Here is a 23,605-nt window from a genome sequence, read left to right on the forward strand (position 1 = left end):
CCCACTAAACTCTGCGCATGCCTGCCCTAGTACTCTAGTCTTTCAAACTGGACTCGAGTCCCACTAAACTCTGCGCGTGCCTGCCCTAGTACTCTAGTCTTTCAAACTGGACTCGAGTCCCATTAAACTCTGCTGTGCCTGCCTCGAGTACTTGAGGACTCTTTGAAGCCCTAGCTGTGATACATGCTGAAAGAACAAGACATGTACTTACCCCTGGGAATAGTATAGGTGTCAGCAGACTAAGGGCAGATGTGAACAGCACTGGTCTGAAAGTAATAAGAACATTTCAGAGAGGCAACATCAAAAGTTAGCTGAACTTTATTAACCATCAACAATACTTCTGACACTCTCACATAGTCAGATATCACTCATAGCGTCAGATATCACTCATAAGAGACCAGTGCATAAATATATAAAGAATGCATGTATCACACTTTTCAACATGAAATATATTTGCATGGAAGGATGATCCTTTGCTGCTGCTGCTGCTGCTGCTGCTGCTGCTGCTGTTGCATGACATGGATCAGTCAGTGCCTATAAGCCACAAGTCTGAAGCTGGGGTCCTCCAAAATTCCTTTTGATCCAGTTTATGTAAGAAAAGATCATAATCTACTGGAAAAGACGTGATTAGGACTGGTAGAGTAAAAGCTTTGTCCATCAACTTATTATTTGAGAGATATATTTATAGAGATAGTGTTGGTTCTGCCTAAAATTTGTCTTTGGTACTTCCAAAATACATGAGCCAAGTTAAATATCTCAGAACACGAGTGGGTTGGTTTATAGGAGTGTGGGAATGAAATCCAATCAACTACTACAACTATAGATAAAAGTGTATGAGTTTGGTTTATTGCCTCTTTCAACTAAATGTCACTAATATGATCATGTGTCAGCTTGATGTGGGAGGGAAGTTAAGATTGTACATGGGTGCTGACAAACCAAGAAACAATTAGAGTAATAACATGCAAAACAACCATGTTCAATATGGCTTTGTCAGTAACAGATGCTAATACAACCATGTTCAATATGGCTTTGTCAGTAACAGATGCTAATACAACCATGTTCAATATGGCTTTGTCAGTAACAGATGCTAATACAACCATATTCAATATGGCTTTGTCAGTAACAGATGCTAATACAACCATGTTCAATATGGCTTTGTCGGTAACAGATGCTAATACAACCATGTTCAATATGGCTTTGTCAGTAACAGATGCTAATACAACCATGTTCAATATGGCTTTGTCGGTAACAGATGCTAATACAACCATGTTCAATATGGCTTTGTCAGTAACAGATGCTAATACAACCATGTTCAATATGGCTTTGTCAGTAACAGATGCTAATACAACCATGTTCAATATGGCTTTGTCGGTAACAGATGCTAATACAACCATGTTCAATATGGCTTTGTCAGTAACAGATGCTAATACAACCATGTTCAATATGGCTTTGTCAGTAACAGATGCTAATACAACCATGTTCAATATGGCTTTGTCGGTAACAGATGCTAATACAAGCATGTTCAATATGGCTTTGTCGGTAACAGATGCTAATACAAGCATGTTCAATATGGCTTTGTCAGTAACAGATGCTAATACAACCATGTTCAATATGGCTTTGTCAGTAACAGATGCTAATACAACCATGTTCAATATGGCTTTGTCAGTAACAGATGCTAATACAACCATGTTCAATATGGCTTTGTCGGTAACAGATGCTAATACAAGCATGTTCAATATGGCTTTGTCAGTAACAGATGCTAATACAAGCATGTTCAATATGGCTTTGTCAGTAACAGATGCTAATACAAGCATGTTCAATATGGCTTTGTCAGTAACAGATGCTACAACCATGTTCAATATGGCTTTATCAATAACAGATGCTAATACAACCATGTTCAATATGGCTTTATCAATAACAGATGCTAATACAACCATGTTCAATATGGCTTTGTAAGTAATAGATGATAATACAAAACAAAATTTACCTCATAAAAGACTCTATAGACGTGAATTTGGACAAAACTTTGAAAACCGATGAGCCGAACATCACAGCCACCTGAAATTGAAGGCAATAAAAAACATTATGCAATAAAGCAATAAATTCATGACATAATCCCTAGTGTACGACCGCCTGCCTGAGAGAACTCGTCTGCTGCTGTGGCATGGACAGTGGTTTGTGTTGCCGCACTCAGCAATATTCCAGCTATATGATGGCAGCGGTCTGTAAATAATCAATCTGGACCAGACAATACAATGATTGACATCATGAGCTTCGATCCATGCAATTAGAATACGATGACATTCATCAAACAAGTCAGTGAGCCTGACCACCCAATACACTCCTTTTATAACAAGCATCGGTTGCTGAAGACCTATTACAACCTGGATCTTCACAGGTCCAGCGGTTTGTGTATGTGTGGGGCAACCCTGTGGGCATGGGAAATGGTTTACATCATCTAATTTAGACTCATGGGCTGCTGAGAATACCAACATACCGACTTCATGTTCAAAAGGGGATGAGGAATGAAAGCATTATTTGTTTTTCCTTCTCATGATTGACAATGTGATTATTGTTTAATCAAATTCATTGTTAGAATATATTTCATGTGGATGTGTCATCTTGATTGACACAAACAATAGAACAATGTTACCAAGGATTCATTAGATCACTGGGGAGGTAATTTAAAGATCACATCATCATGACATCCTCCCATTAAATAAAGATGTTAACAGGCATCTTTAATCTTTAATCTTTTACTTGCAGAATCTCAGAAAATGCAACCAAATATAAATGCTCAGACTGGTATCAATATGCATCATTTAAACTGGTCAATAACTTGGACAGCTTCATGCCTGTGTACAATCATGGTTACTTACCATGAATGCAGCAAAAATGTGACCATGTGGAATTGTCCTATGTCCGTTGTTATCCTCCAGTAGGTGGCGTTTGGCAGAAACATCCGCGTCTGGTGCCTTGGGTGTGAGTGCTGGGGTCCACTCCAATACAAACACATACATGGAACCCTCAAACAAGGACTGGATCAAACCAAGATACAGCACTTTGTTATCTGTAACGTCAATAACAATATTGTAATGAGGTGCCTTCCAAATGGAGCATAACCCAAAAATCAGTTTGTACAGGAATTTAATTGTGAAATCAGCATATAAACACACAAGATCAACGAATAATGTCTGTAAGTAGCTTTTTATGACAAATACCCTGTTTGGGTACCATTAATCACATGCCTTCTGTCCTATTCCACACAATGAATGACTGTCAGAGATTAATCTCGACTAGACAAGTTACTGAAGGCACATTCTATGTTGTCCCAATTCTTGGTGTAAGCTGTGAACACAGAAATCAAAAGGATGATCAGGCAGAAACAAAATATAATGCAATCAAAATGGAGGGAGAAGTGGACACATTAGGCACCGTCCTGTTCAGTTCCACAAACACCAGGAACTAATTTTAACCCCAGTGGCCAATTTTTTCTTTTTAGCCTCTCATTTTATATTGTCTGTTTTACGCTATTTCCATTTTTCAAATTGATTTCAGTTAAGCATTTGTATTTTAGCATGCCCAAACGTATTAAAACTGCAACGTTGCTATGTTCACTTTACTTGTCCTCTAAATGAAGCTTAACATGCCTGACATGAATATCCTGGTTTCATTTCAACAGAAAGAGGCAAACTAAGGAAAAAAGCCTTCCATATATTAACAGCATTAGATTTTGAAAGAATCTTGAGAAAACTGAAGGTACCAAGGGCCATGAACACAACGGTGAATGAAAAGATATTTCTATGAAATCTAAATCATACATGAAGGAATGCTAAAAGGGATTTTAAAACATATATCACACTATGCAAGGTTCTTGCTCTAATAATGAATCCTGCAATCTGATTGGACTGCCTCTGGTATTAATATTTTAAGTTTGCTGATAAGCGCATTATAAAATGATAATATTTATTCAGAAGCACTACTGATCTTACTTAATGTTGCTATAAAATGACCAACAAATACTTAGAGAGTGTATTGTCAAATTCAGTAACATTCTCATGGCTTGACTTATGGTGCTACTTTCTCACACACTGTTGTAAACAAGATTTGCTTCTGTGGGTAAATAAGTTCTGGTGGAACTTTTACTACTAACATTTGTCCCATTGGAGGTGCATATCGCATCAAGTTTAGCTTCCTATCACACTGAAATTTGTTCAATTTATAAAGGAACTTTCACACATATCGTATATGTTCTACCTACCAAGTGTCTAAACGAAGATTCTTCTTATCACATTTTCTGTTAAGCCTTCAGGATACTTCATACCGATAGCCATAATATTCACTAGCGACTGCCTATTTTTAACTTACTTGACAAACACTTCATAAGTCATTTCATGCAATTCAGCAGCAGTTCTTCAGATACACAAGGACGGTATCCAATGCTGTAATTTGATTGACTGTCTTAGCCGGCAATAGCGATCAGCTGCTTCGTTTAGGGTTATTATTATTTTTAATATATTTAGTAAAAGCTGCATCTAAATTAACAAGATATTGGAATATATTATTCCTGATAAAAAAATTGTTTCAGATACAATTTTTGCCGATCCTTGCATTAAAATCCTGTAAAGTTATATCATTGGGTGTGTCTTGACCGAATCACCGGTAGATTCCAAGAAAACGTGTGTACAGCTGATTGCTGTGTCTGGCTTAGTTTACAAGAAAATACGCCTAAGACCTAAGACTCTTATGCTTGAATTTGACCAATCACGATCATCGCAGCAGATTTCTGTAAAAAAAGCGTATTTTCTCGTAACCTAAGCCAAACCTAAGCATAAGACCTAAGAGTCTTAGGTCTTATGCTTGAATTTGACCAATCACGATCATCGCAGCAGATTTCAGTAAAAAAAGCGTCAAGGGAAACCAAATTCTATCTTATAAAAATGCATATTACAACTATAAATATACCCCTGGCGAGGTTACTGAAATATTATGGATGTTCCAAGCTTTCAAACCAAATGAAAATCTTCACGTGTTGTTCACACAAAGTTTCAAAAACGGAGGAATTTCCCGGTATTTTCTCAAGTTAATGAGCGGAAAGCCACTGTTATCGGAAAGTAGGTGATGAAATATATTTTTAAAAGATCTTTTTGATAATAATTTAATGATTACGTAAACAATGAAAATACAAAAGAAATCGGTAAGTGGATATTGTGAAATCTTACAATTGCCAAAAATTGCAACACAGATATATGAATCTTTTCCCTTTATATTCAACGTAACATCAAATGGTGATCCTTTCAACAAAAGTTCAAATAAAAGATACTGAGAAACTTGCATATGGCAAGTTCATTCATCTACTGTTTCCGGGTCATGGGAGCATGCAAGGTCAAACGGATTAAATAACATGCCAATTATATCGTCAATGTCGTCTTTTTTATTTCATATTTGTGGTGATTACTGATACTATGTAGTGATTTGTGTTTAGTCTGGTTGTGACAGGCGAAATATTTCAAAATTTAATTGCCTATATGAAGGCAATGTAAACTTTGTTGATATTCAAATAGCATAAAGCTGAGGCCTAGCAAAGCGCTCCATGTTAGATTTTCATACTAGTATCACAACATGGGATTTGTATTTTCGTATATCGTAAATTTTCAACCAAAACATTTGAAATTAGGATTGATGAACATTTATAAGTCATTTACAGGGTTTTACACAATGCACAAATGTAGAGAATGGAAGCAGAAGAAAACAAGCATGAAATACTCATTTCCCCCGCCAATATGACATATCCGGTTGTGTGCAGTGCATTAGCTCCTGTGAACTATCTCAACTGGGTCTTTTTGTAAATGGCCTAATTGCAGCACTAAAAAAAGATGTTACTGGTGTTGTTTTGCCATCTGCAGTTTATGATAGAACATGTAACTGAATTTGTAATGAGTAAGGATGAGACATATGGACGAACAACTTCTTTATTACAATTAGGAGCAATAGTTTCAGTGTAGGTTCTAACACTGTTATCAAGCAAGTGAAGTACAGAGTATGGTTGACAAGAATATATACAGGATAGGAGGCAGTGTTTATACAGTTGAGTAGGTTTAAGATCAGTTACACTGTTGTATTTGTAATGAGTTGTGTTTCTGCATGAAGTTAGTCAGTGAATGCAACAACCGTGTCGATGTCACTTTTGGAGGAACATACACACAAGCAATGCAGAACTTACCAACAAGAAAGGAAATGTATTTAATACTGCGAGATGACATTATGTGCCAAGTTTGGGGAAGAAATATCTTACGGTTTTCCAGATCTGCTCCTGAATCGAGGACTACCACCATTTTCAGTCTTAGTCAATGTCGTTGCCATGGAAACTCGAATTTTTTTTTTTTTTTTAAAAATCCCAAACTATCAAAAGGCACCAGTTCACCACTAGACCTATCTATGTGCCAAGTTTGGTGAAGAAATATGATATAGTTTTCAAGATCTGCTCCGGAAACGAAATGTGACGAACGGACGGACTAACTGAAAGACAGATGGACGGCACCCATTCCTGCATCCCCCTTCGACTTTGTGGTTGGGGATAAATGTTGGAAATATGGTACGGCTTTCAAGATCTGCTCCAGAAACAAGGACTACTGCCATTTTCAGTCTAAGTCAAAGTCGTTGCCATGGAAACTCGAATTTTTTTTTAAAAATCCTAAACTATCAAAAGGCACCAGTTCACCAATAGACCTATCTATGTGCCACGTTTGGTGAAGAAATATGATATAGTTTTCAAGATCTGCTCCGGAAACGAAATGTGACGAACGAACGGACTAACTGAAAGACAGATGGACGGCACCCATTCCTGCATCCCCCTTCGACTTTGTGGTTGGGGATAAACGTTGGAAATATGGTACGGCTTTCAAGATCTTCTCCAGAAACAAGGACTACTGCCATTTTCAGTCTAAGTCAAAGTCGTTGCCATGGAAACTCGAATTTTTTTTTTTTTAAAACCCCAAACTATCAAAAGGCACCAGTTCACCAATAGACCTATCTATGTGCCACGTTTGGTTAAGAAAAGTGGCAGGTTTTCAAGATCTGCCCCGGAAACGAGGACTACCAAGTCGTTGCCATGGAAACTAGAAAAATAATTTCTTTAAAAATCCCAAACTATCAAAAGGCACCAGTTCAACACTAGACCTATCTATGTGCCAAGTGTGGTGATGATATATGGTACGGTTTTCAAGATCTGCTCTGGGAAGGAAATGTGACGGACAGACGGATGGACGGACGGAAGGCACCCATTCCCATATTTCCCTTCCACTTCGTGGCGGGGCATAATTATACTGCGTCCCAAGGGAAACATAATAACATTCATTGTAAGCACAGCGCATCAAGAGCAGTGATGGGTGTCTGTTATTTCACCCATCAACTATGATCACTTATTCATTCCAGGCTCTGAAGTATTTATCTAAATGTACATATAGAATACTAAACGAACTCCCGTGTAATACCAATTTTATGAAACAAGTGAATAGTTCTGGTATCTGACAAGCGAAAGCGAGTAAGATACCACAACTATTCACGAGTTTCATAAAATTGGTTTTACACAGGAGCGAGTTTAGTATTTTATTTATTACTGGCCATTTATAACGTTTTTAGAATTATACTGTTGAGTGTGAATAGGCTGACACCTACACGATCCACGGCATAATCCAATTGAGTTTAACACAGTAATACTTCAAACACGTCAAAAGTTGAAACGTATGAATTTAATACCATACAACGGTCCACCTTTAGATTTCAGGCGTCCGTTCCACAAAATTATCGTAGAGTTAAGGTTATCGCAACTCATATACTTTAACTTAGACCAACGACTGTTGTTGCGCTAGCGTACGATCGCCTTGTGGAATGGGGCCTTGCACCTCAAAGTTTACAATCACGTCACAATACCCGATGACGTAATTTGTTGAATTTTGTTGCAAGATCCTTCTGCGAAACAATGCCATGTGACATCAGCCTAGCAACAAGGTTGCTGGGGTCATCGAGTGTGCATAAGCTCCTCTCAGTGATCTATCATCTCCACACGCAATGTCGTTGAATAAGCCAAGGGATGATGAGAGCTTTCAATATTTGTTCGTGAAACAGGTTCTGAGAGTACATAAGCACGCGTTTTGGTATAACACAATGTGTAATACAGCTGTATGTTTATTAAACGGGTGATCTCTTCACGGATAAGTAATAAAGTACATTATACCATTTCATTACTTTTCATGACCCTCATATTGCCTGCAAGGACCCTTGATATTAATTATTAATCCCCTGAATCCCCACTTTTGTAAGTCAAGGTAAAACCCTGTGTTTATTGTTTCCTGCAAATTTTATAACACAACTTATTAGAATTTATACTCAGTTAAAAGTAAGACATCGGAGATATGAATATAGAAATCAATTTGCACAAATTTAACGATTTAACAGCTTCCTAATATGAAACGCATACCACCTTCAATCACATAATTTAGGTAAGTTTAAGAAAATTTACAAATTTTATGGTTGCTTTTGTCTTAACTTGGAAGGATTGAAAACATGAGGATATTTTTTTATAGAATGTGTAGTTTTCCAGCACCCTCTTCACAGCACCTTATGCTAAAACAATTCCACAGGCTAAAGGTTAAATGAATGCATGACTTTGTTTCCATTATGACATCAAACAATAGTTAACATTGTTAATAACTCAAAGGCTAATGCCCCTATTACACAATTGCGAGAAATCCTGTATTTCGGCTGTCATCACACTATATCAAAGGTTTCCAGATTCTATCATCTGAGGGACGACTGTTTCTACTGTGATAGGTTTCATATCTGGCATAAAGTGGAAAAATTCATCAATAAGTTCCCAGATCAAGTGACCCGGTTCGTAGTCATCTACATTTAGACCTGTCATCTAAGTCCATGGACTTGGCATCAAGATGTGGCACGTAACAATACAGACTCAAAGGTTCTCCATCCAGATTCGACAAAGGTTGACCTGACATGCATGTGCACCTCAGAGTGCACTAGCAGCAAGCTTCCTGACCTTTCCCAGAGTGGATCATTGGGTGAACTGGTAGATGATCCGAACCTGCCTACTCCAAAGAGTTTGACTGTTTAACAGTGATACTAGCGGTACTCCCTGCAGTTCTCGTGGTGGTCGAGGTACACCAGTAGCCACTGGATCCATCAAGGAAGCTACGGATCATCACAACCAAGGCAGACGGTATGGCCGATATGGAAAGGTTGACCGAGATTGTATGGGAACCGGTTTTACGCCACTACGGATGGTTCTACATGGGACAGTCATACGGGCATGGTGACCCATAGGCTGCAAGACATGTGGCTGTTACAGTTATCAACTATGGGACATATCCAGCGATGTGGTCTCTCTTGGCTGGACCATGACCGTACCATACAGACCGCCGTCTTGGGTGTAACAGTCTTGGCTGTGGTGGTCTCATCATTTAAACATGGTCTCAGTAGATGGTGGTCTTCTTTCCTATCCATAATTGGACAGATGTTCTTTGTTCTCATTGCGACCATACCAGTCATCAGCCATCTCATGATCTTCCCGCTGAAGCTCCAAAGCACCAGCCAAAATACTTGCTTCCCTTCTGACAGCTTTCTCTGATAGCTCAGTTGATCTCTTTTAATTAATGGCTGCCATACGCCTGTTGAACAGTGGTCGGCATGTTCTGACTTTCTAGTAGCAATTCTTTTAGCACACTCAGGGATAGCTGAGACATGGTCACCAGCTGGGAGGGGACATCTGAAACTATAAGAAGTTTTGGCTTCTTCTGAGGCGTTTTAGGATTACTCTTCGGGACGATCTTCGATTGGGGGGTGTTGATAAGGTTGACATGCTCCTTAGCAGTCTCCCACCTCCTAGATATCATCCATGACTATACGATCTTACCAAACTCCTCCTGTGTAACAGATTCACAGCCAACATCACAACTTCTCTGAGCAATCAGTTGGGCGGCAATTCCAGACAGTCTCATGAGGAAAACCTGACCACACAGGTAAGTGGAGACGACAATGCCATCTTCTACCCACGTAACAATTGCCCAGCTACAGTAGGCCAAAAGGCACTAGATCCTCAAACAATAGTAAAGTATGACTAACTACTCTTATAATGTTACTTACAGTGTGATAAATGACAACTATAGTGCTAATGATATAATGACAAAAAATAGACAAAAAATCTCAAGCTGTTGACAAAAGCACATACAGGAGAGTAGTGAGGCTGGAGGATTGGGAAGCAAGATGCCGTAACTTGCACTACTAGTTATGGACAGTTAACAGTGCAGAGGACTTCTGTCGAAAATATGAAGATTTTTTATTGAGTGATGACAGCCGAAACACAGGACTTATGGTAATGATATGATAGAGATATATTATTGGTCAGAATTCGGGTTAATACAGCCTATTCAATTAATCAAAACCCATGGAAAAATATTTTGTAAACTGTATTCCTGTCAATATTTTAAAGTTTGTCTCATATTTGAGGATGTTTTATTGTGTATTTTGGGGGTCAAATTAAAATCAAGTTTTTAAAGTAAAAAACTTCTCTAAGCTTATTTCAAAATAAAATAAAAAATGTCAGTGTAAACATAGGTGCTAAAAATGTATCTTACAGCATACTGTCTGTTGCAGTATTTATGGTTGGAACGCCCAAAGTGAGGCAGATGTAAGGTGTTTACCACTTTGGTGAAACGAGCATGGGTATGGTGCTGACAAACCTGGGACTATAATCAGGAGTAATCACAGCCATCAGACAAACAGTGACAAGACCTGATCACTTGTACTCACCAGATATTGCTGGGTCTGGCAAGGAATTAGATATCACAAAAAAAAAGAAAACATTTGACTACAAACCAGCTTAATTTAGAAAGTGACCGACCATCTAATATTCAGGGTGGAAAACTGGGGTTGAAATCTAGCATTTCAGTAAGACATACAATTTGTTTTCTCTGAAAGCAGGAGCCAGACAATGCTTTTGAAACCACAACATTTTCACAGCTTGTCCAGTAAAGGATGTACTTTAGCACAAGGCACATAGTATTTCAAGGATCTTCGGGAACAGATTAATTTGTTCTAAATGTCCCCACCCATAATATCAACTGGCCAGCCCCTCATACACAATATAGATATATGATACTGAGGTAATACAAACCTGTTCTAATGGAATGCAAAGCATTAGAAAATAACTGTGTGAAGTTGCTGGTTTTGTCACCATAGTTCTCTGGCCAAGAGAATATGATAATTATAATCATAATGATCAACACCGCCATGGACACATCAAATGGAGCTCTGGAAGAAAAGAAACAACTCATGGAATAACAGTATAGGATATTTTCATCAGCTGAACTTGAGCATTGGGCTTTCAGACTGGCGGCTAGTCATGGGACTGCACTGACAGGTTCCAGATAAACTGGACAGGTCTTATGGATTCTTTAATGCCACATTCAGCAATATTCTGCCTATTTGATGGCGGCCTGTAAATAATCGAGTTAGGACCTGACAATTGAGTGATCGATATTGTGAGCAACAATCCACAGCATCGGGGCACAAAGGCAGAGAATCAACCTGGTCACTGATCCATTTGGTTGCCTCTTACGACCAACATAGGGTCCTATTCTAATCCAGAATCCCATTGGAGAATCACATACACAACAGTCATCTAGAAACATGCACATAGAGTATTCTTACATGATACACCATCACACCTTACATGATACACAATCACACCTTACAAGATACACCATCACACCTTACATGATACACCATCACACCTTACATGACACACTATCACATCTTACACGACACACCATCACACCTTACATGATACACTATCACACCTTACATGATACACAATCACACCTTACAAGATACACCATCACACCTTACATGATACACCATCACACCTTACATGACACACTATCACATCTTACACGACACACCATCACACCTTACATGATACACTATCACACCTTACATGATACATCATCACACCTTACATGATACACTATCACATCTTACATGATACACTATCACACCTTACATGATACAGCAGGGTAGGGGGCTAGGTCTATGTATGTTAAAGTCACAAATTGATATCACTGTTACATCACTCATGGTCTATTCATCGCTTCATTTACCTGCTTATAGGCTTATTCAAGTAAATACATCCCATATTTTACTTTGTGTTGCTTATGCATGACATTTGTAACCGAAAAGAAGGATTTTTTTATGAAAGATTAAAATAATAAATGCAACAAATCCTTTAACTGTGTGTCTCATTTGTTGATTGCCATCGACTGATGTCTCTATTGTAATTTCAGATTAGCTCCCATGTCATAAGTGTGTTTACAATGTGAAAAGTAAACTTCAGTAGCACCTCTCAGGTGTTCCTCTGTTGTCTGTTGTCTTGTATGTATATAACAAGAATTTATCATGTTATTAAACACAATATTTCTGGACTCCATATAACACACAAACATTGGTAAAGTATTTATGTTGGGCTCAACCAAGCTGAACAAGCAAAGAAATTAATCAATGCTTTTAATATGAAGTTGCCAGTAGATAAATCAATGACCTCCGGCTGTTACCATTCGACAACGTCTCAATGTGTACCACAAAAGCTGTTACAGTCATTAGATATATAATTCAGCCACTGATAAAGCCATAGATCCCCTCAAGCACGGTGAGCACAGGCTGCTATCAACGTGAGAGTCGTATCAACAATGATCATGAAGCTTCTTGGTCAATATGAACAGGAGAAAATTTGCAGTGTGTTCTGTCAGCAATGGGGACATAATCCCACCAACACATAATTCTTTTACTCTGTGCGTGTGTGTGTGTGCGTGCGTGCACAGGTAGGGGAATAATAGACACGCATTCTAGTATTATGTATTAAACATTTCAAAGAAACATTTAAACTAGCAAGGTGTTATTTTCTGTCACTATCCAGTGTAGTTTTACTTATACTACATTAATAGAAGCTCTCTATTCTTTTTGGTTTCTGAGCAGCTGCCACCATGTTTTCAAGTACATGTATAACCATTCTTATAGTGCCATTCAGGAAGAATCAGCTCTCTAACGATTTCAAAAGTTTAACATTATTTAGTTTCTTTTTTGAAAATAGAGTTTTCCATGGTGCTAGCCTTGATAACCTTCTGCAGTTGGCCATTAATGGGAGATGGGGCCACCTGTAGGAGTCCTTTGGAATCCCAGAAAACTAAAACCATCATCTTGCCAGCTGATGAACTGATGGTTCCACTGCTTTGTTTAGTCTGGCTGATTGTGGTGAACCCAAGACTCATGCAGGGTTACAAATCACTCAACACAATCAGCTGTGTCTGCTTCAACACGATGCAAATTGTCACCATGAGGTATTAAGTAGGTAGCAAATGCTGACTGGACACAAGTGTGTCCACAATAAGTTCTTAAAAGAGACATGTTGAAAATTAAACAGAGAGAAGAGTGAGTGAATATTGATTTACACTGTGAGTAAAAAAAAGCAATCACAGGTAAAGTTTCTAAACACAAGCAAATTCCTATACTGGAATGACAACAAAACAAAAACTAAATGGATATATCTACAAATCTCTCTCCATAATAATATACATTTTTCAGATCACAGACAATCATATTTTAGATTATATTGCCCTTGCCTTTCGATAAGACTGGCACTGGTGGAAGAGTTTTCACGATCATACCCTCGTGAAAGAATCACTTTCATATTCAATTATGATCTGAACACACATTGTCAAGACCAAGAAATTTTATAACTGCAGAATGTTCTCTGCCGCATGCAAACGAAATGAACAGCTGATCATGGTAAACATGCCTCGTAAATGATCTATAATTGTACTAGCGTATAATTGCTCCTAAAGTCAACAATGAACAGAAATACATGAATAACAAGAAAGAAGTGAGCAAAGCTCACATACCCCCGTTATCCCCGTTGGTCAACAACAAATAGTAAATAGTTTGTCAATTAATGAAATATACCTGTTGCTTTAAGTCAGAGGAACTGCCCTTTCCTTTGTAACCCCATGAGCAATACAAAACCAGTCATCAAAATTTCAAAATTCCATCATGTTTCCATGAAAACAGCAAAAGAGAAAACTTTCAGAATCTTCTAAAAGATAAAAAACAATCATAGTGGTTAATGTAGCAGGTTTGCTGAAGCTAGGATACATAATATTGTAAACATGGATCGTACAAAAACTCTACCCAAAATTTATGTTTCACCATGATTCCATGGAAACGGCAAAAATAGAAAAATTCAGAATTCAGAAGTACTCATTGTGGGTAATGTGTGTAGCAAGCTTGATGAAGCTAGGATGCATATTTAAAAAGATATGGGCCGTACAAAACACCCACCCTAAAAGTTTAAGTTTCTTAATGTGTCTATGGAAACGGCAAAAATTAAAAAATTCACAATCTTCAAACTAGCAAAAGGCACAAGTACTCATTGTGGTTAATGTGTGTAGCAAGTTTGGTGAAGCTAGGGTGCATGGTTAAAAGGTTATGGGCTGTACAAAAGCTCGGACAGAAGGACGGACGGAACGCTATATACCCCCGATTTACTTCGTAAACGGGGGTATAATAATGTAATTTCTGCTGAAGTAGACAAGAAACAGAAATATAAATACTAATGTAATTTGTTTCAATACTAATGCTAATATTTTTAAGTATTATCATAGTGGAATAATTAATATAATCGAAATATCCGAGGACATATTTATAAAATCTAGTAACATTAGTTGCAATATAATTTAAGTCGCAAATACCGAAAATCAAATACAGTTTCCACTGTGTCGAAGACGAAATATCTCTGTAAATTAGCAAAATCTCATCACATGTCTAAAAATATCATTGCTTTCAGACAAGGGGAGATTTTCTCTTATAGCTAAAGATTTCCAGGATAATCCCTGGCCTGGCAGATGATGCACAAGATCTATGCTGTCTGGGTACAATGACACACAATCATCCAGGTCATTTACTGTAACCATCCATTCCAACCAGGAATCCAAAATATACTTTTCTCCATAAACTGGAGAAAATTGGGAGTATATAATAATGTTTATACTCACACAAATCCAAACCGATCAGCAAAGAACTGTGCAACAAGACCTGCCACAATGGCCACCAGAGAGTTGCCAAGAATAGCATTACTGAAGATGCTGCCAAGTAAATCTTGATCAAATCCTCTCTGGAAGAAAATAACTTCAACATTAATACGATGCACTTGGTCATTAGGTTGGGTGAGGTAAAAACATTGAATACCGAAAGTTATTAACTGACATTGCATGGAGACACGCTTTGACATAGATAGCATGGAAACGGGCCTTGACATATATAGCATGGAAACAGGCCTTGACATATATAGCATCGAGACACGCTGTGACTAACACAGCATGGAGACACGCCTTGACAAGACATAGCATGCAGACACGCCTTGACATATATAGCATGAAAACGGGCCTTGACATATATAGCATGGAAACGGGCCTTGACATATATAGCATGGAGACACGCCTTGACATATACAGCATGGAAACAGGCCTTGACAGACATAGCATGGAGACACGCCTTGACATATATAGCATGGAAACGGGCCTTGACATATATAGCATGGAGACACACCTTGACATATACAGCATGGAAACGGGCCTTGACATATATAGCATGGAGAAACGCCGTGACTAACACAGCATGGAGACACGCCTTGACAAGACATAGCATGCAGACTCGACTTGACATTGTAGCATGGAGACACGCCATGACATATACAGCATGGAGACGGGCCTTGACTAACACAGCATGGAGACACGCCTTGACAAGACATAGCATGCAGACTTGACTTGACATATATAGCATGGAGACAGGCCATGACATATACAGCATGGAGACACGCCTTGACATATATAGCATGGAGACACGCCTTGACATATATAGCATGGAGACATGCCTTGATATTTATAGCATGTTAACGGGCCTTGACATATATAGCATGGAGACACGCCTTGACATATATAGCATGGAAACGGGCCTTGACATATATAGCATGGAGACACGCCTTGACAAGACATAGCATGCAGACACGCCTTGACATATATAGCATGGAAACGGGCCTTGACATATATAGCATGGAGACATGCCGTGACTTACACAGCCTGGAGCCACGCCTTGACAAGACATAGCATGGAGACACGCCTTGACATATATAGCATGGAAACAGGGCTTGACATATATAGCATAGAGACACCTTGACATATATAGCATGGAGTCACGCCTTGACATATAAAGCATGGAGACACGCCGTGACTAACACAGCATGCAGACTCGCTTGGACATATATAGCATTGAGACACGCCTTGACATATATAGCATGGAAACGGGCCTTGACATATATAGCATGGAGACACGCCTTGACAGACACAGCATGGAGACACGCCTTGACATATAAAGCATGGAGACAGGCCTTGACAGACATATAGCATGGAGACACCTTGACATATATAGCATGGAGACACGCCTTGACATATATAGCATGGAGACATGCCTTGACATATATAGCATGGAGACATGCCTTGACATATATAGCATGGAGACGGGCCTTGACATATATAGCATGGAGACACGCCTTGACAGACATAGCATGGAGACACGCCTTGACATATAAAGCATGGAGACAGGCCTTGACAGACATATAGCATGGAGACACCTTGACATATATAGCATGGAGACACGCCTTGACATATATAGCATGGAGACACCTTGACATATATAGCATCGAGACACGCCTTGACATATATAGCATGGAGACATGCCTTGACATATATAGCATGGAGACGGGCCTTGACATATATAGCATAGAGACACCTTGACATATATAGCATTGAGACATGCCTTGACATATATAGCATGGAGACATGCCTTGACATATATAGCATGGAGACGGGCCTTGACATATATAGCATAGACACGCCTTGACAGACATAGCATGGAGACATGCCTTGACATATATAGCATGGAGACGGGCCTTGACATATATAGCAGAGAGACACCTTGACATATATAGCATGGAGACATGCCTTAACATATATAGCATGGACACACGCCGTGACTAACACAACATGGAGACACGCCTTGACAAGACATAGCATGCAGACACGCCTTGACATATATAGTATGGAGACACCTTGACTTTTATGGCATGGACACACGCCTCGACTCTTGATGTACTTGGCATGGATACATGCCTTGATTTTCTTCACATGGCCATTTGTCTATACCTCTGGATGATCAGATAATTACAGCCTAAGTCTTCTGTATCTCATCTTGATATTTATGGAATATTTGCTCAATATTTTGTTTATTCGTTGTTTAAACGCCGCACTCAGCAATATTCCAGCTATGTCAGCTGTCTGTAAACAACCAAGTCTGGACCAGACAATCTAGTGATTGACATGAGCAATTGGGATACGATGACATGCATCAACCGAGTCAGCGAGCCTGACCACCCAAACTCAGTACTTACAACAAACATAGTCACCTTATAGAGCAATCATGGGTTGCTGAATAACTATTCTAACCAAGATTTTTACGGGTGTTGCTAAATGAGATCATTTTGGTAATAATGCCAATTATCTTACCTCTACGTCAGAGTGTTGAGTGAGATTTTGATAAAATACTACGTATCCTGCTACGAAGCCAAAAGCTGAAAGTCATGTGACACAACACAAGCTTACCTCAGCTCAATCAAACAGCCATTTTCCATAAATTTTAAATTTGTTTTAATTCTTTTACGATGGCAGATTGAAATATGTAGGCAAGATGTAATTCATCTCACGAGGGGTATGTGTGGTTTTATGCATCCAACGTTTAGTTTTGGCTACAACTTTTATTGATAAAAAGTAAACAAAAATTATCATTGTGTAGTTTTTAGAGTTGCAGCTTGAACTAAGCTGAACACTGAAATTAGTTTCACTCTTTCAACACCTTTATAAATCTTTTTAAAATAATTTTCCAAATATGTAAACAATGAAAATAAAAAGGAAATAGCTTAGTGGATTTTATGAAACTTTGTATTTGCTGAAAATCGTCAAATTTTCGCTTCTAGATCCTTAATCTGGAAGTTATGAATGTGTTAGCTTACATCTTTTTATTTAAAACAAACTTATTTAAGTTGTAAATGCATTATTTATTCTGTAAATAATTGAGTCGGAACCAGACATTCAAGTGATTGACATCATGAGCACCGATACATACAATTAGAATACAATGACATGCATCAACCAAGTCAGCAAGCCTGACCACGCAATCCCGTTAGTAGCCTCTTACGACAAACATAGTCGCCTTTTACGGCAAGAATGGGTTGCTGAAGACCTTTTCTACCCCGGATATTCACGGGTCTCAAATAATGTGATAAACATAACTTTCATATGTATAAACAGTAGGATCAGACCTTTCAAATGGTGTATAACATGTAGTAGCAAAGAAGTTTTACAAGCAGATAATTTCGGGAACTTGGGTGTCACAGCAGTAATGGCTTCTGGTTGACTGGTGTTGAAAGAGTTAAATACCAAAAGCATGTTTGTTGCTACAGAGCAAAGCACATCCTATTACCATGTTAACCAATAATCATATAGCTGTGTGCGCCGGTTTCAGCTGTACAGTCAGGGAAGTAATACTCTATGACATCAGATACTGGTCATACCTTGTTGTGTTCATAGACAAGCCAGGATTCAAAAGCACTGTAGAGGATGGAGGTTGCCATACCTCCCAAAAATCTGCCTAACATCAGGATCCAGAAGTTGTTGAAGTGCTGCAACATTGGTCAAGACACAATTATCATAAACAATTTTGCACAAAAACAGTGTAATGGCACTGTAGCTAACAAAAGTTAGAAGCATATAATATTGAATGTAATATTTTACACTAAATTCTATAGGTATAAGCAAAATATGGTGTCTTTTAAATGAAGAAACATACATGCCAAAGTTCAGATTCCTTAGGCTGGCAATTTCAGAAGGGTAGAGAGAACTTAGGAGCTTGGTCAAAACAAGGGTGAGCATATTTAGGAGATAAACCTACTGTGTTTTGAAATTTGATGTAGTCCCACTGTAGAATTAGATACCTCTTTTTTTAAATTTTGAACCGAGCGCTGTAGCGTGAGGTTCCAAATTATAATAAAGAAGTATCTACTTTACAGTGGGACTACATCAAATTTCAAAACACAGTAGGTTTATCTCCATTCTACCATGACGGCAACGAGGCTTTGAAAATGGCGCTCTCTTGCAACGCGTAACAACACAGGCACACAGGTCCGCAATCTCAGAACATAAACATTTCATCTGTATGCAAAAATGATATATACTTGTACTGTTCAAATGGTACTCCTTCATTCAATGATCAGATAGTAAGATGGGTAGTATGGATAATCAAGACTACATGTACCTATTGCATCATCAATATGGAATATCAATGTAAACAGCGTGAAGTGTGTGCTGTTTACATGGCTTAGATAGGAACCCAGTCCATCCAAATGCCTCAAGATAATAGATATAATTTTATATAATATACTTATGTATTAATTCTTCTGTGACTGTATTGGAAAATATTGATACTCGGGGTTATATTGCGATACGATTATTTGCCAAATACTGTTATGCCAGTTATATCACACATCTATATTCAAAACATATGTATTGAGTCCCAATACTGAAACAGCATATGCCAATTATGATAATACCAATATGAAATGACCACATGATAACCAGAAATAAATTATGAAAAATAAAAAAATTGATCTGAACTTTTTAGCATATTTAGGTGACATTATTGATGGGAACAAGCATGTGAAATTTAAGCTTTCTTTGTCTAGTGGTTTCTGAGGAGAAGATGTTAGCAACATACACTGTATGCCGGGTGCCAGACGATGGACACCATATGCCTGATGATGCATACCGGGTGCCAGACAATGGACACCATATGCCTAATGATGCATGCCAGGTGCCAGACGATGGACACCATATGCCTGATGATGCATCCCGGGTGCCAGACGATGGACACCATATGCCGGATGATGCATGCAGGGTGCCAGACAATGGACACCATATGCCTGATGATGCATCCCGGGTGCCAGACGATGGACACCATATGCCTAATGATGCATGCCGGGTGCCAGACGATGGACACCATATGCCTGATGATGCATGCCGGGTGCCAGACGATGGACACCATATGCCTGATGATGCATGCCGGGTGCAAATCTGGTTGCGCATGAATATTGCCCAAATATGGGCGTTGTTGACATTTCTATGCATACGCATTAACAACATGCGCCTGAAGTTGTGTTTGCAAACATAACAGCACTGACGCTCAAAATCCTTTTAGAAGAAATTCTTCAACTTATGGTAATTCAAGGGCCATGTTGTTAGTACGAAGGACACCTATATGAAAATTTGAAAATTCACATTAGCGCCACGCTTTGAATATCGGATCAACAGTCGGTCCCTCGCACTACTGGTGTCCCGTCTGTGCAATCAAAATGGTTCGGTTTCCTTGATCTATCAGCCGAATTTATATCATGTTCATATCATTTTGGAAGAGGGAAATCAGAGTGTTCGCAAAAGACATTTATGTTATCTGTACCACCCTATACTGAAGACGTGAAAATCAACAAACTCAAGTCTGCTTGCATGTCAGTGACAGCTTCGAACGATCGAAGGGCAAGGTCACCACTGGTATAAGAAAAGACAACCGTGATCTAGGCCTACTCACAGCGTTTTACGCTAGAGATAGGGAATGTTATTGTTCACATTTGGGATGTTTGGGGCCACAAAATCAGAAATCAGGCACACTTCAAAGGAGTTTTCGAATGATTTGTATCAGAACTGTTCACTGTTAGTGATCTGGTCCTGCAGTCATATACGTTCATTCATTGAACAACACCTACCGTAACAGCGCCACAAAATACTCTACGAAGGGGACACTGATGGCACAACTGGACCATCCAAAGTAAGTCTAAATATCTGTCCAGATGTTTAAACAGACTTCATTTCACCAAGCTTATCCTATTACGTTAAATCAAATAGAAAGTTGTGAAAGTGGTCGGGTGCGTCACGCTCATGGGGACCCTCGCTCTATTATTCCAAACACTAATTAGATTAGTCATACATTGTAAATGGATATAGCTCGATTATTCTGTATAATGTCTGTAGAAGCTCTATGCATAACTTATATATAATGCAAACCGAATTTGATTCGTGTGACTATTTTGTTTGGTTTAATAAAGTGTTTGTAAATATCTCTCGTTCTCATTAATTTCTTCAGTTCTGCCTTGTAGTTGCAAAATGAATGACGTCTCGCGATTTTTTATGAATGAAAAAAGTAGTACCGATGTGACAGAGGTCACAGTTACCCAATCAAAACGAATGAAACAAGGTCAACCTTGTATGACACACGTGTGACGTACGGATTTGGTATCTTACCACCTGTATCTTCACCACGTGGGTAATAAGGACTCATATGTTATCATTCACATTGGCATTTGAATATATATTTTACTCCCTTTCGTCCTGTTTAAAGGGTATAATTTGAACTAGTGAGTCCACATTTTCAAAACATATATTTGCATAAAAAGCTGCTTCTGGTGACTTCTAATATATTCATACACAATCAAATGTGTCACATGTCCCATAAGTTCACAAAAATACTACACGTTACAGTAAGCCAGGCGGAGCACAATTGTGTGTGCTTCACTGAATACCTTATGTATATGTGGAGCTTGATTGAATTAGAGTACCTTATGTATATGTTTGATCAGTAAATACAGATCTGTAAACCTGTACACAAGCAGAATAGGCTATATTGGGTAATAACGCACATGCAGTGTTTTTTGCATATTTTAAGCAGTCATACATCTTATTTGTAGCTCTTAGGAGAGCCAAACTCTTCAAAACAATATTTAGGAATTTCAAAAACAGACGAATGTCAACACTGTCTATCTGTACAACACTGTCTATTCTACTAACTAATTAGACAAAAAAATAACCTGGTAAAAATAGTAGAAAACTGAATTTTTCTGGAGACCTTCAGAAAGTCATACTGATGCCCCCAGCACAAAGTTCCCCAAGTTCCCACTGGTGGTATCTTCAAAATGGCCGCCGATTTTTTTTAAAGTTTTACATTCATGATATCAAATGAAAGTTCTTTTTATACACTTTCACACAATACTTGATTCAACCTTGTTACATAATTAGGATTTGTTTTATTAGCATTTGAAGAATTACTTATAAAGTTTTGGCAACAATGCAGTTTACCGGGAGCAGCCCGAGCTCTACCATCCAGTCAATTACCTCGCTATAGTGCTACAGCTTTTTCGCTGTACCGTTACCGTGGATCTTTACAATCCATCACCCCTTTTCGGTCTTTACGATCAAACACCCCTTTTCGGTCTTTAGGGTTAGCTTGCTTTGGACAAGGGTTAGCTATAATTTCTTACCTTTTCAAGCGTTAATCCAGTTAATCCGATTGGTCGGTCATGTTGACATAAACAATGGCGGGTGTGGTTTCAAGAAAAGATTAATGGGAGAGCGAACAGTGACGTCACACGCATGCACAATTCATTGTTTTCTGAATTACGCATGCTTATTATGTCTAATTAACGCATTAACGCGTTCGAGCCCCCACAGTGCTAATTGGATCTGAAAAAGTGCGCCCAGTAAAGTGCACTACTCCCAAAGTTTTTTGTGGAATACCCGGTAACAGGTTGGATAATGATAAAAACAATCTACAAACAATGTATTTCTGAATTTGCAATACTTTAATCAAATTGGTAAACAGTAGAAAACATTCCATTGTGTCAATACAAGACTTATATACTTTCTTACATAATAGTAGGATAGCCAAGTATTATTAAAATCAATCCCCTGGTGGAGCTGGAAGGAGATTTAATAGGTCCCTCAGCATTATGTCCAGTGTCTGCTGCAAATTAGTAAACAGTTGTGTCCACTTGGAACAGTACACATACAGATGCATGTCAGGGATCAAAGTATGTGAACGCCGCCTTATATCTATCTGCCTGTCGAGCAAGATAATTTGTTTCACCAATACTGTTGGCAATATTTGTCTACATCAATCGCAAATACCGATTGGTTGATATTCCGACTAGTTTGGCATTTGCAGATGAATAAAGGGAATCCACGATTTGGTGATGGCCGACTGGCGAATGACTGGTTCAGTGGACATTTACCGGAGGTGTGTTCAGGATAGGCGATTGCGATATTACGAGTGCACGCACTGTTGAACACGACTGACTGCATGATTGCATGTGTTTACTTGTCGTCAAGCCCCGGAGGTAGTTAGCCTAGTAATCCATGATGGTGTTGCACATTGTACAAACGTTTGCCTTTGCCCAGAATTGAATTGCCTCACTGTACGCTCACATGATCACCGGCCCTCCTGAACACACCTCAGGAGAGAGTACATTTCATTATCACAGAAACTTTGGCAATGAAGAAAGTATCAGCTTTTGGGATTCCAAAGCTTCTTACAAATAGCACCGGCACAACAC

General features: G+C 38.7%; 1 protein-coding gene across 2 annotated transcripts in view; it reads right to left on the reverse strand.

The window, feature by feature from the left end:
* LOC124146406 (molybdate-anion transporter-like) overlaps positions 1-23,605 on the reverse strand; it is a 129,443-nt gene that overhangs the window by 36,610 nt on the left and 69,228 nt on the right. For both annotated transcript variants that reach the window (XM_046516672.2, XM_046516673.1), the window contains exons 4-9: positions 18,746-18,853; positions 15,117-15,235; positions 11,189-11,325; positions 2,880-3,070; positions 1,988-2,058; positions 212-266 (exon numbers count right to left, since the gene is read on the reverse strand). In XM_046516672.2, the coding sequence (XP_046372628.1) occupies positions 212-266; positions 1,988-2,058; positions 2,880-3,070; positions 11,189-11,325; positions 15,117-15,235; positions 18,746-18,853 (681 nt within the window). The remainder of the gene's footprint in view (positions 1-211; positions 267-1,987; positions 2,059-2,879; positions 3,071-11,188; positions 11,326-15,116; positions 15,236-18,745; positions 18,854-23,605) is intronic.

The sequence above is a fragment of the Haliotis rufescens genome, unplaced genomic scaffold (assembly GCF_023055435.1).
Source record: "Haliotis rufescens isolate VD_foot unplaced genomic scaffold, xgHalRufe1.0.p SCAF_22, whole genome shotgun sequence".
Classification (NCBI taxonomy): domain Eukaryota; kingdom Metazoa; phylum Mollusca; class Gastropoda; order Lepetellida; family Haliotidae; genus Haliotis; species Haliotis rufescens.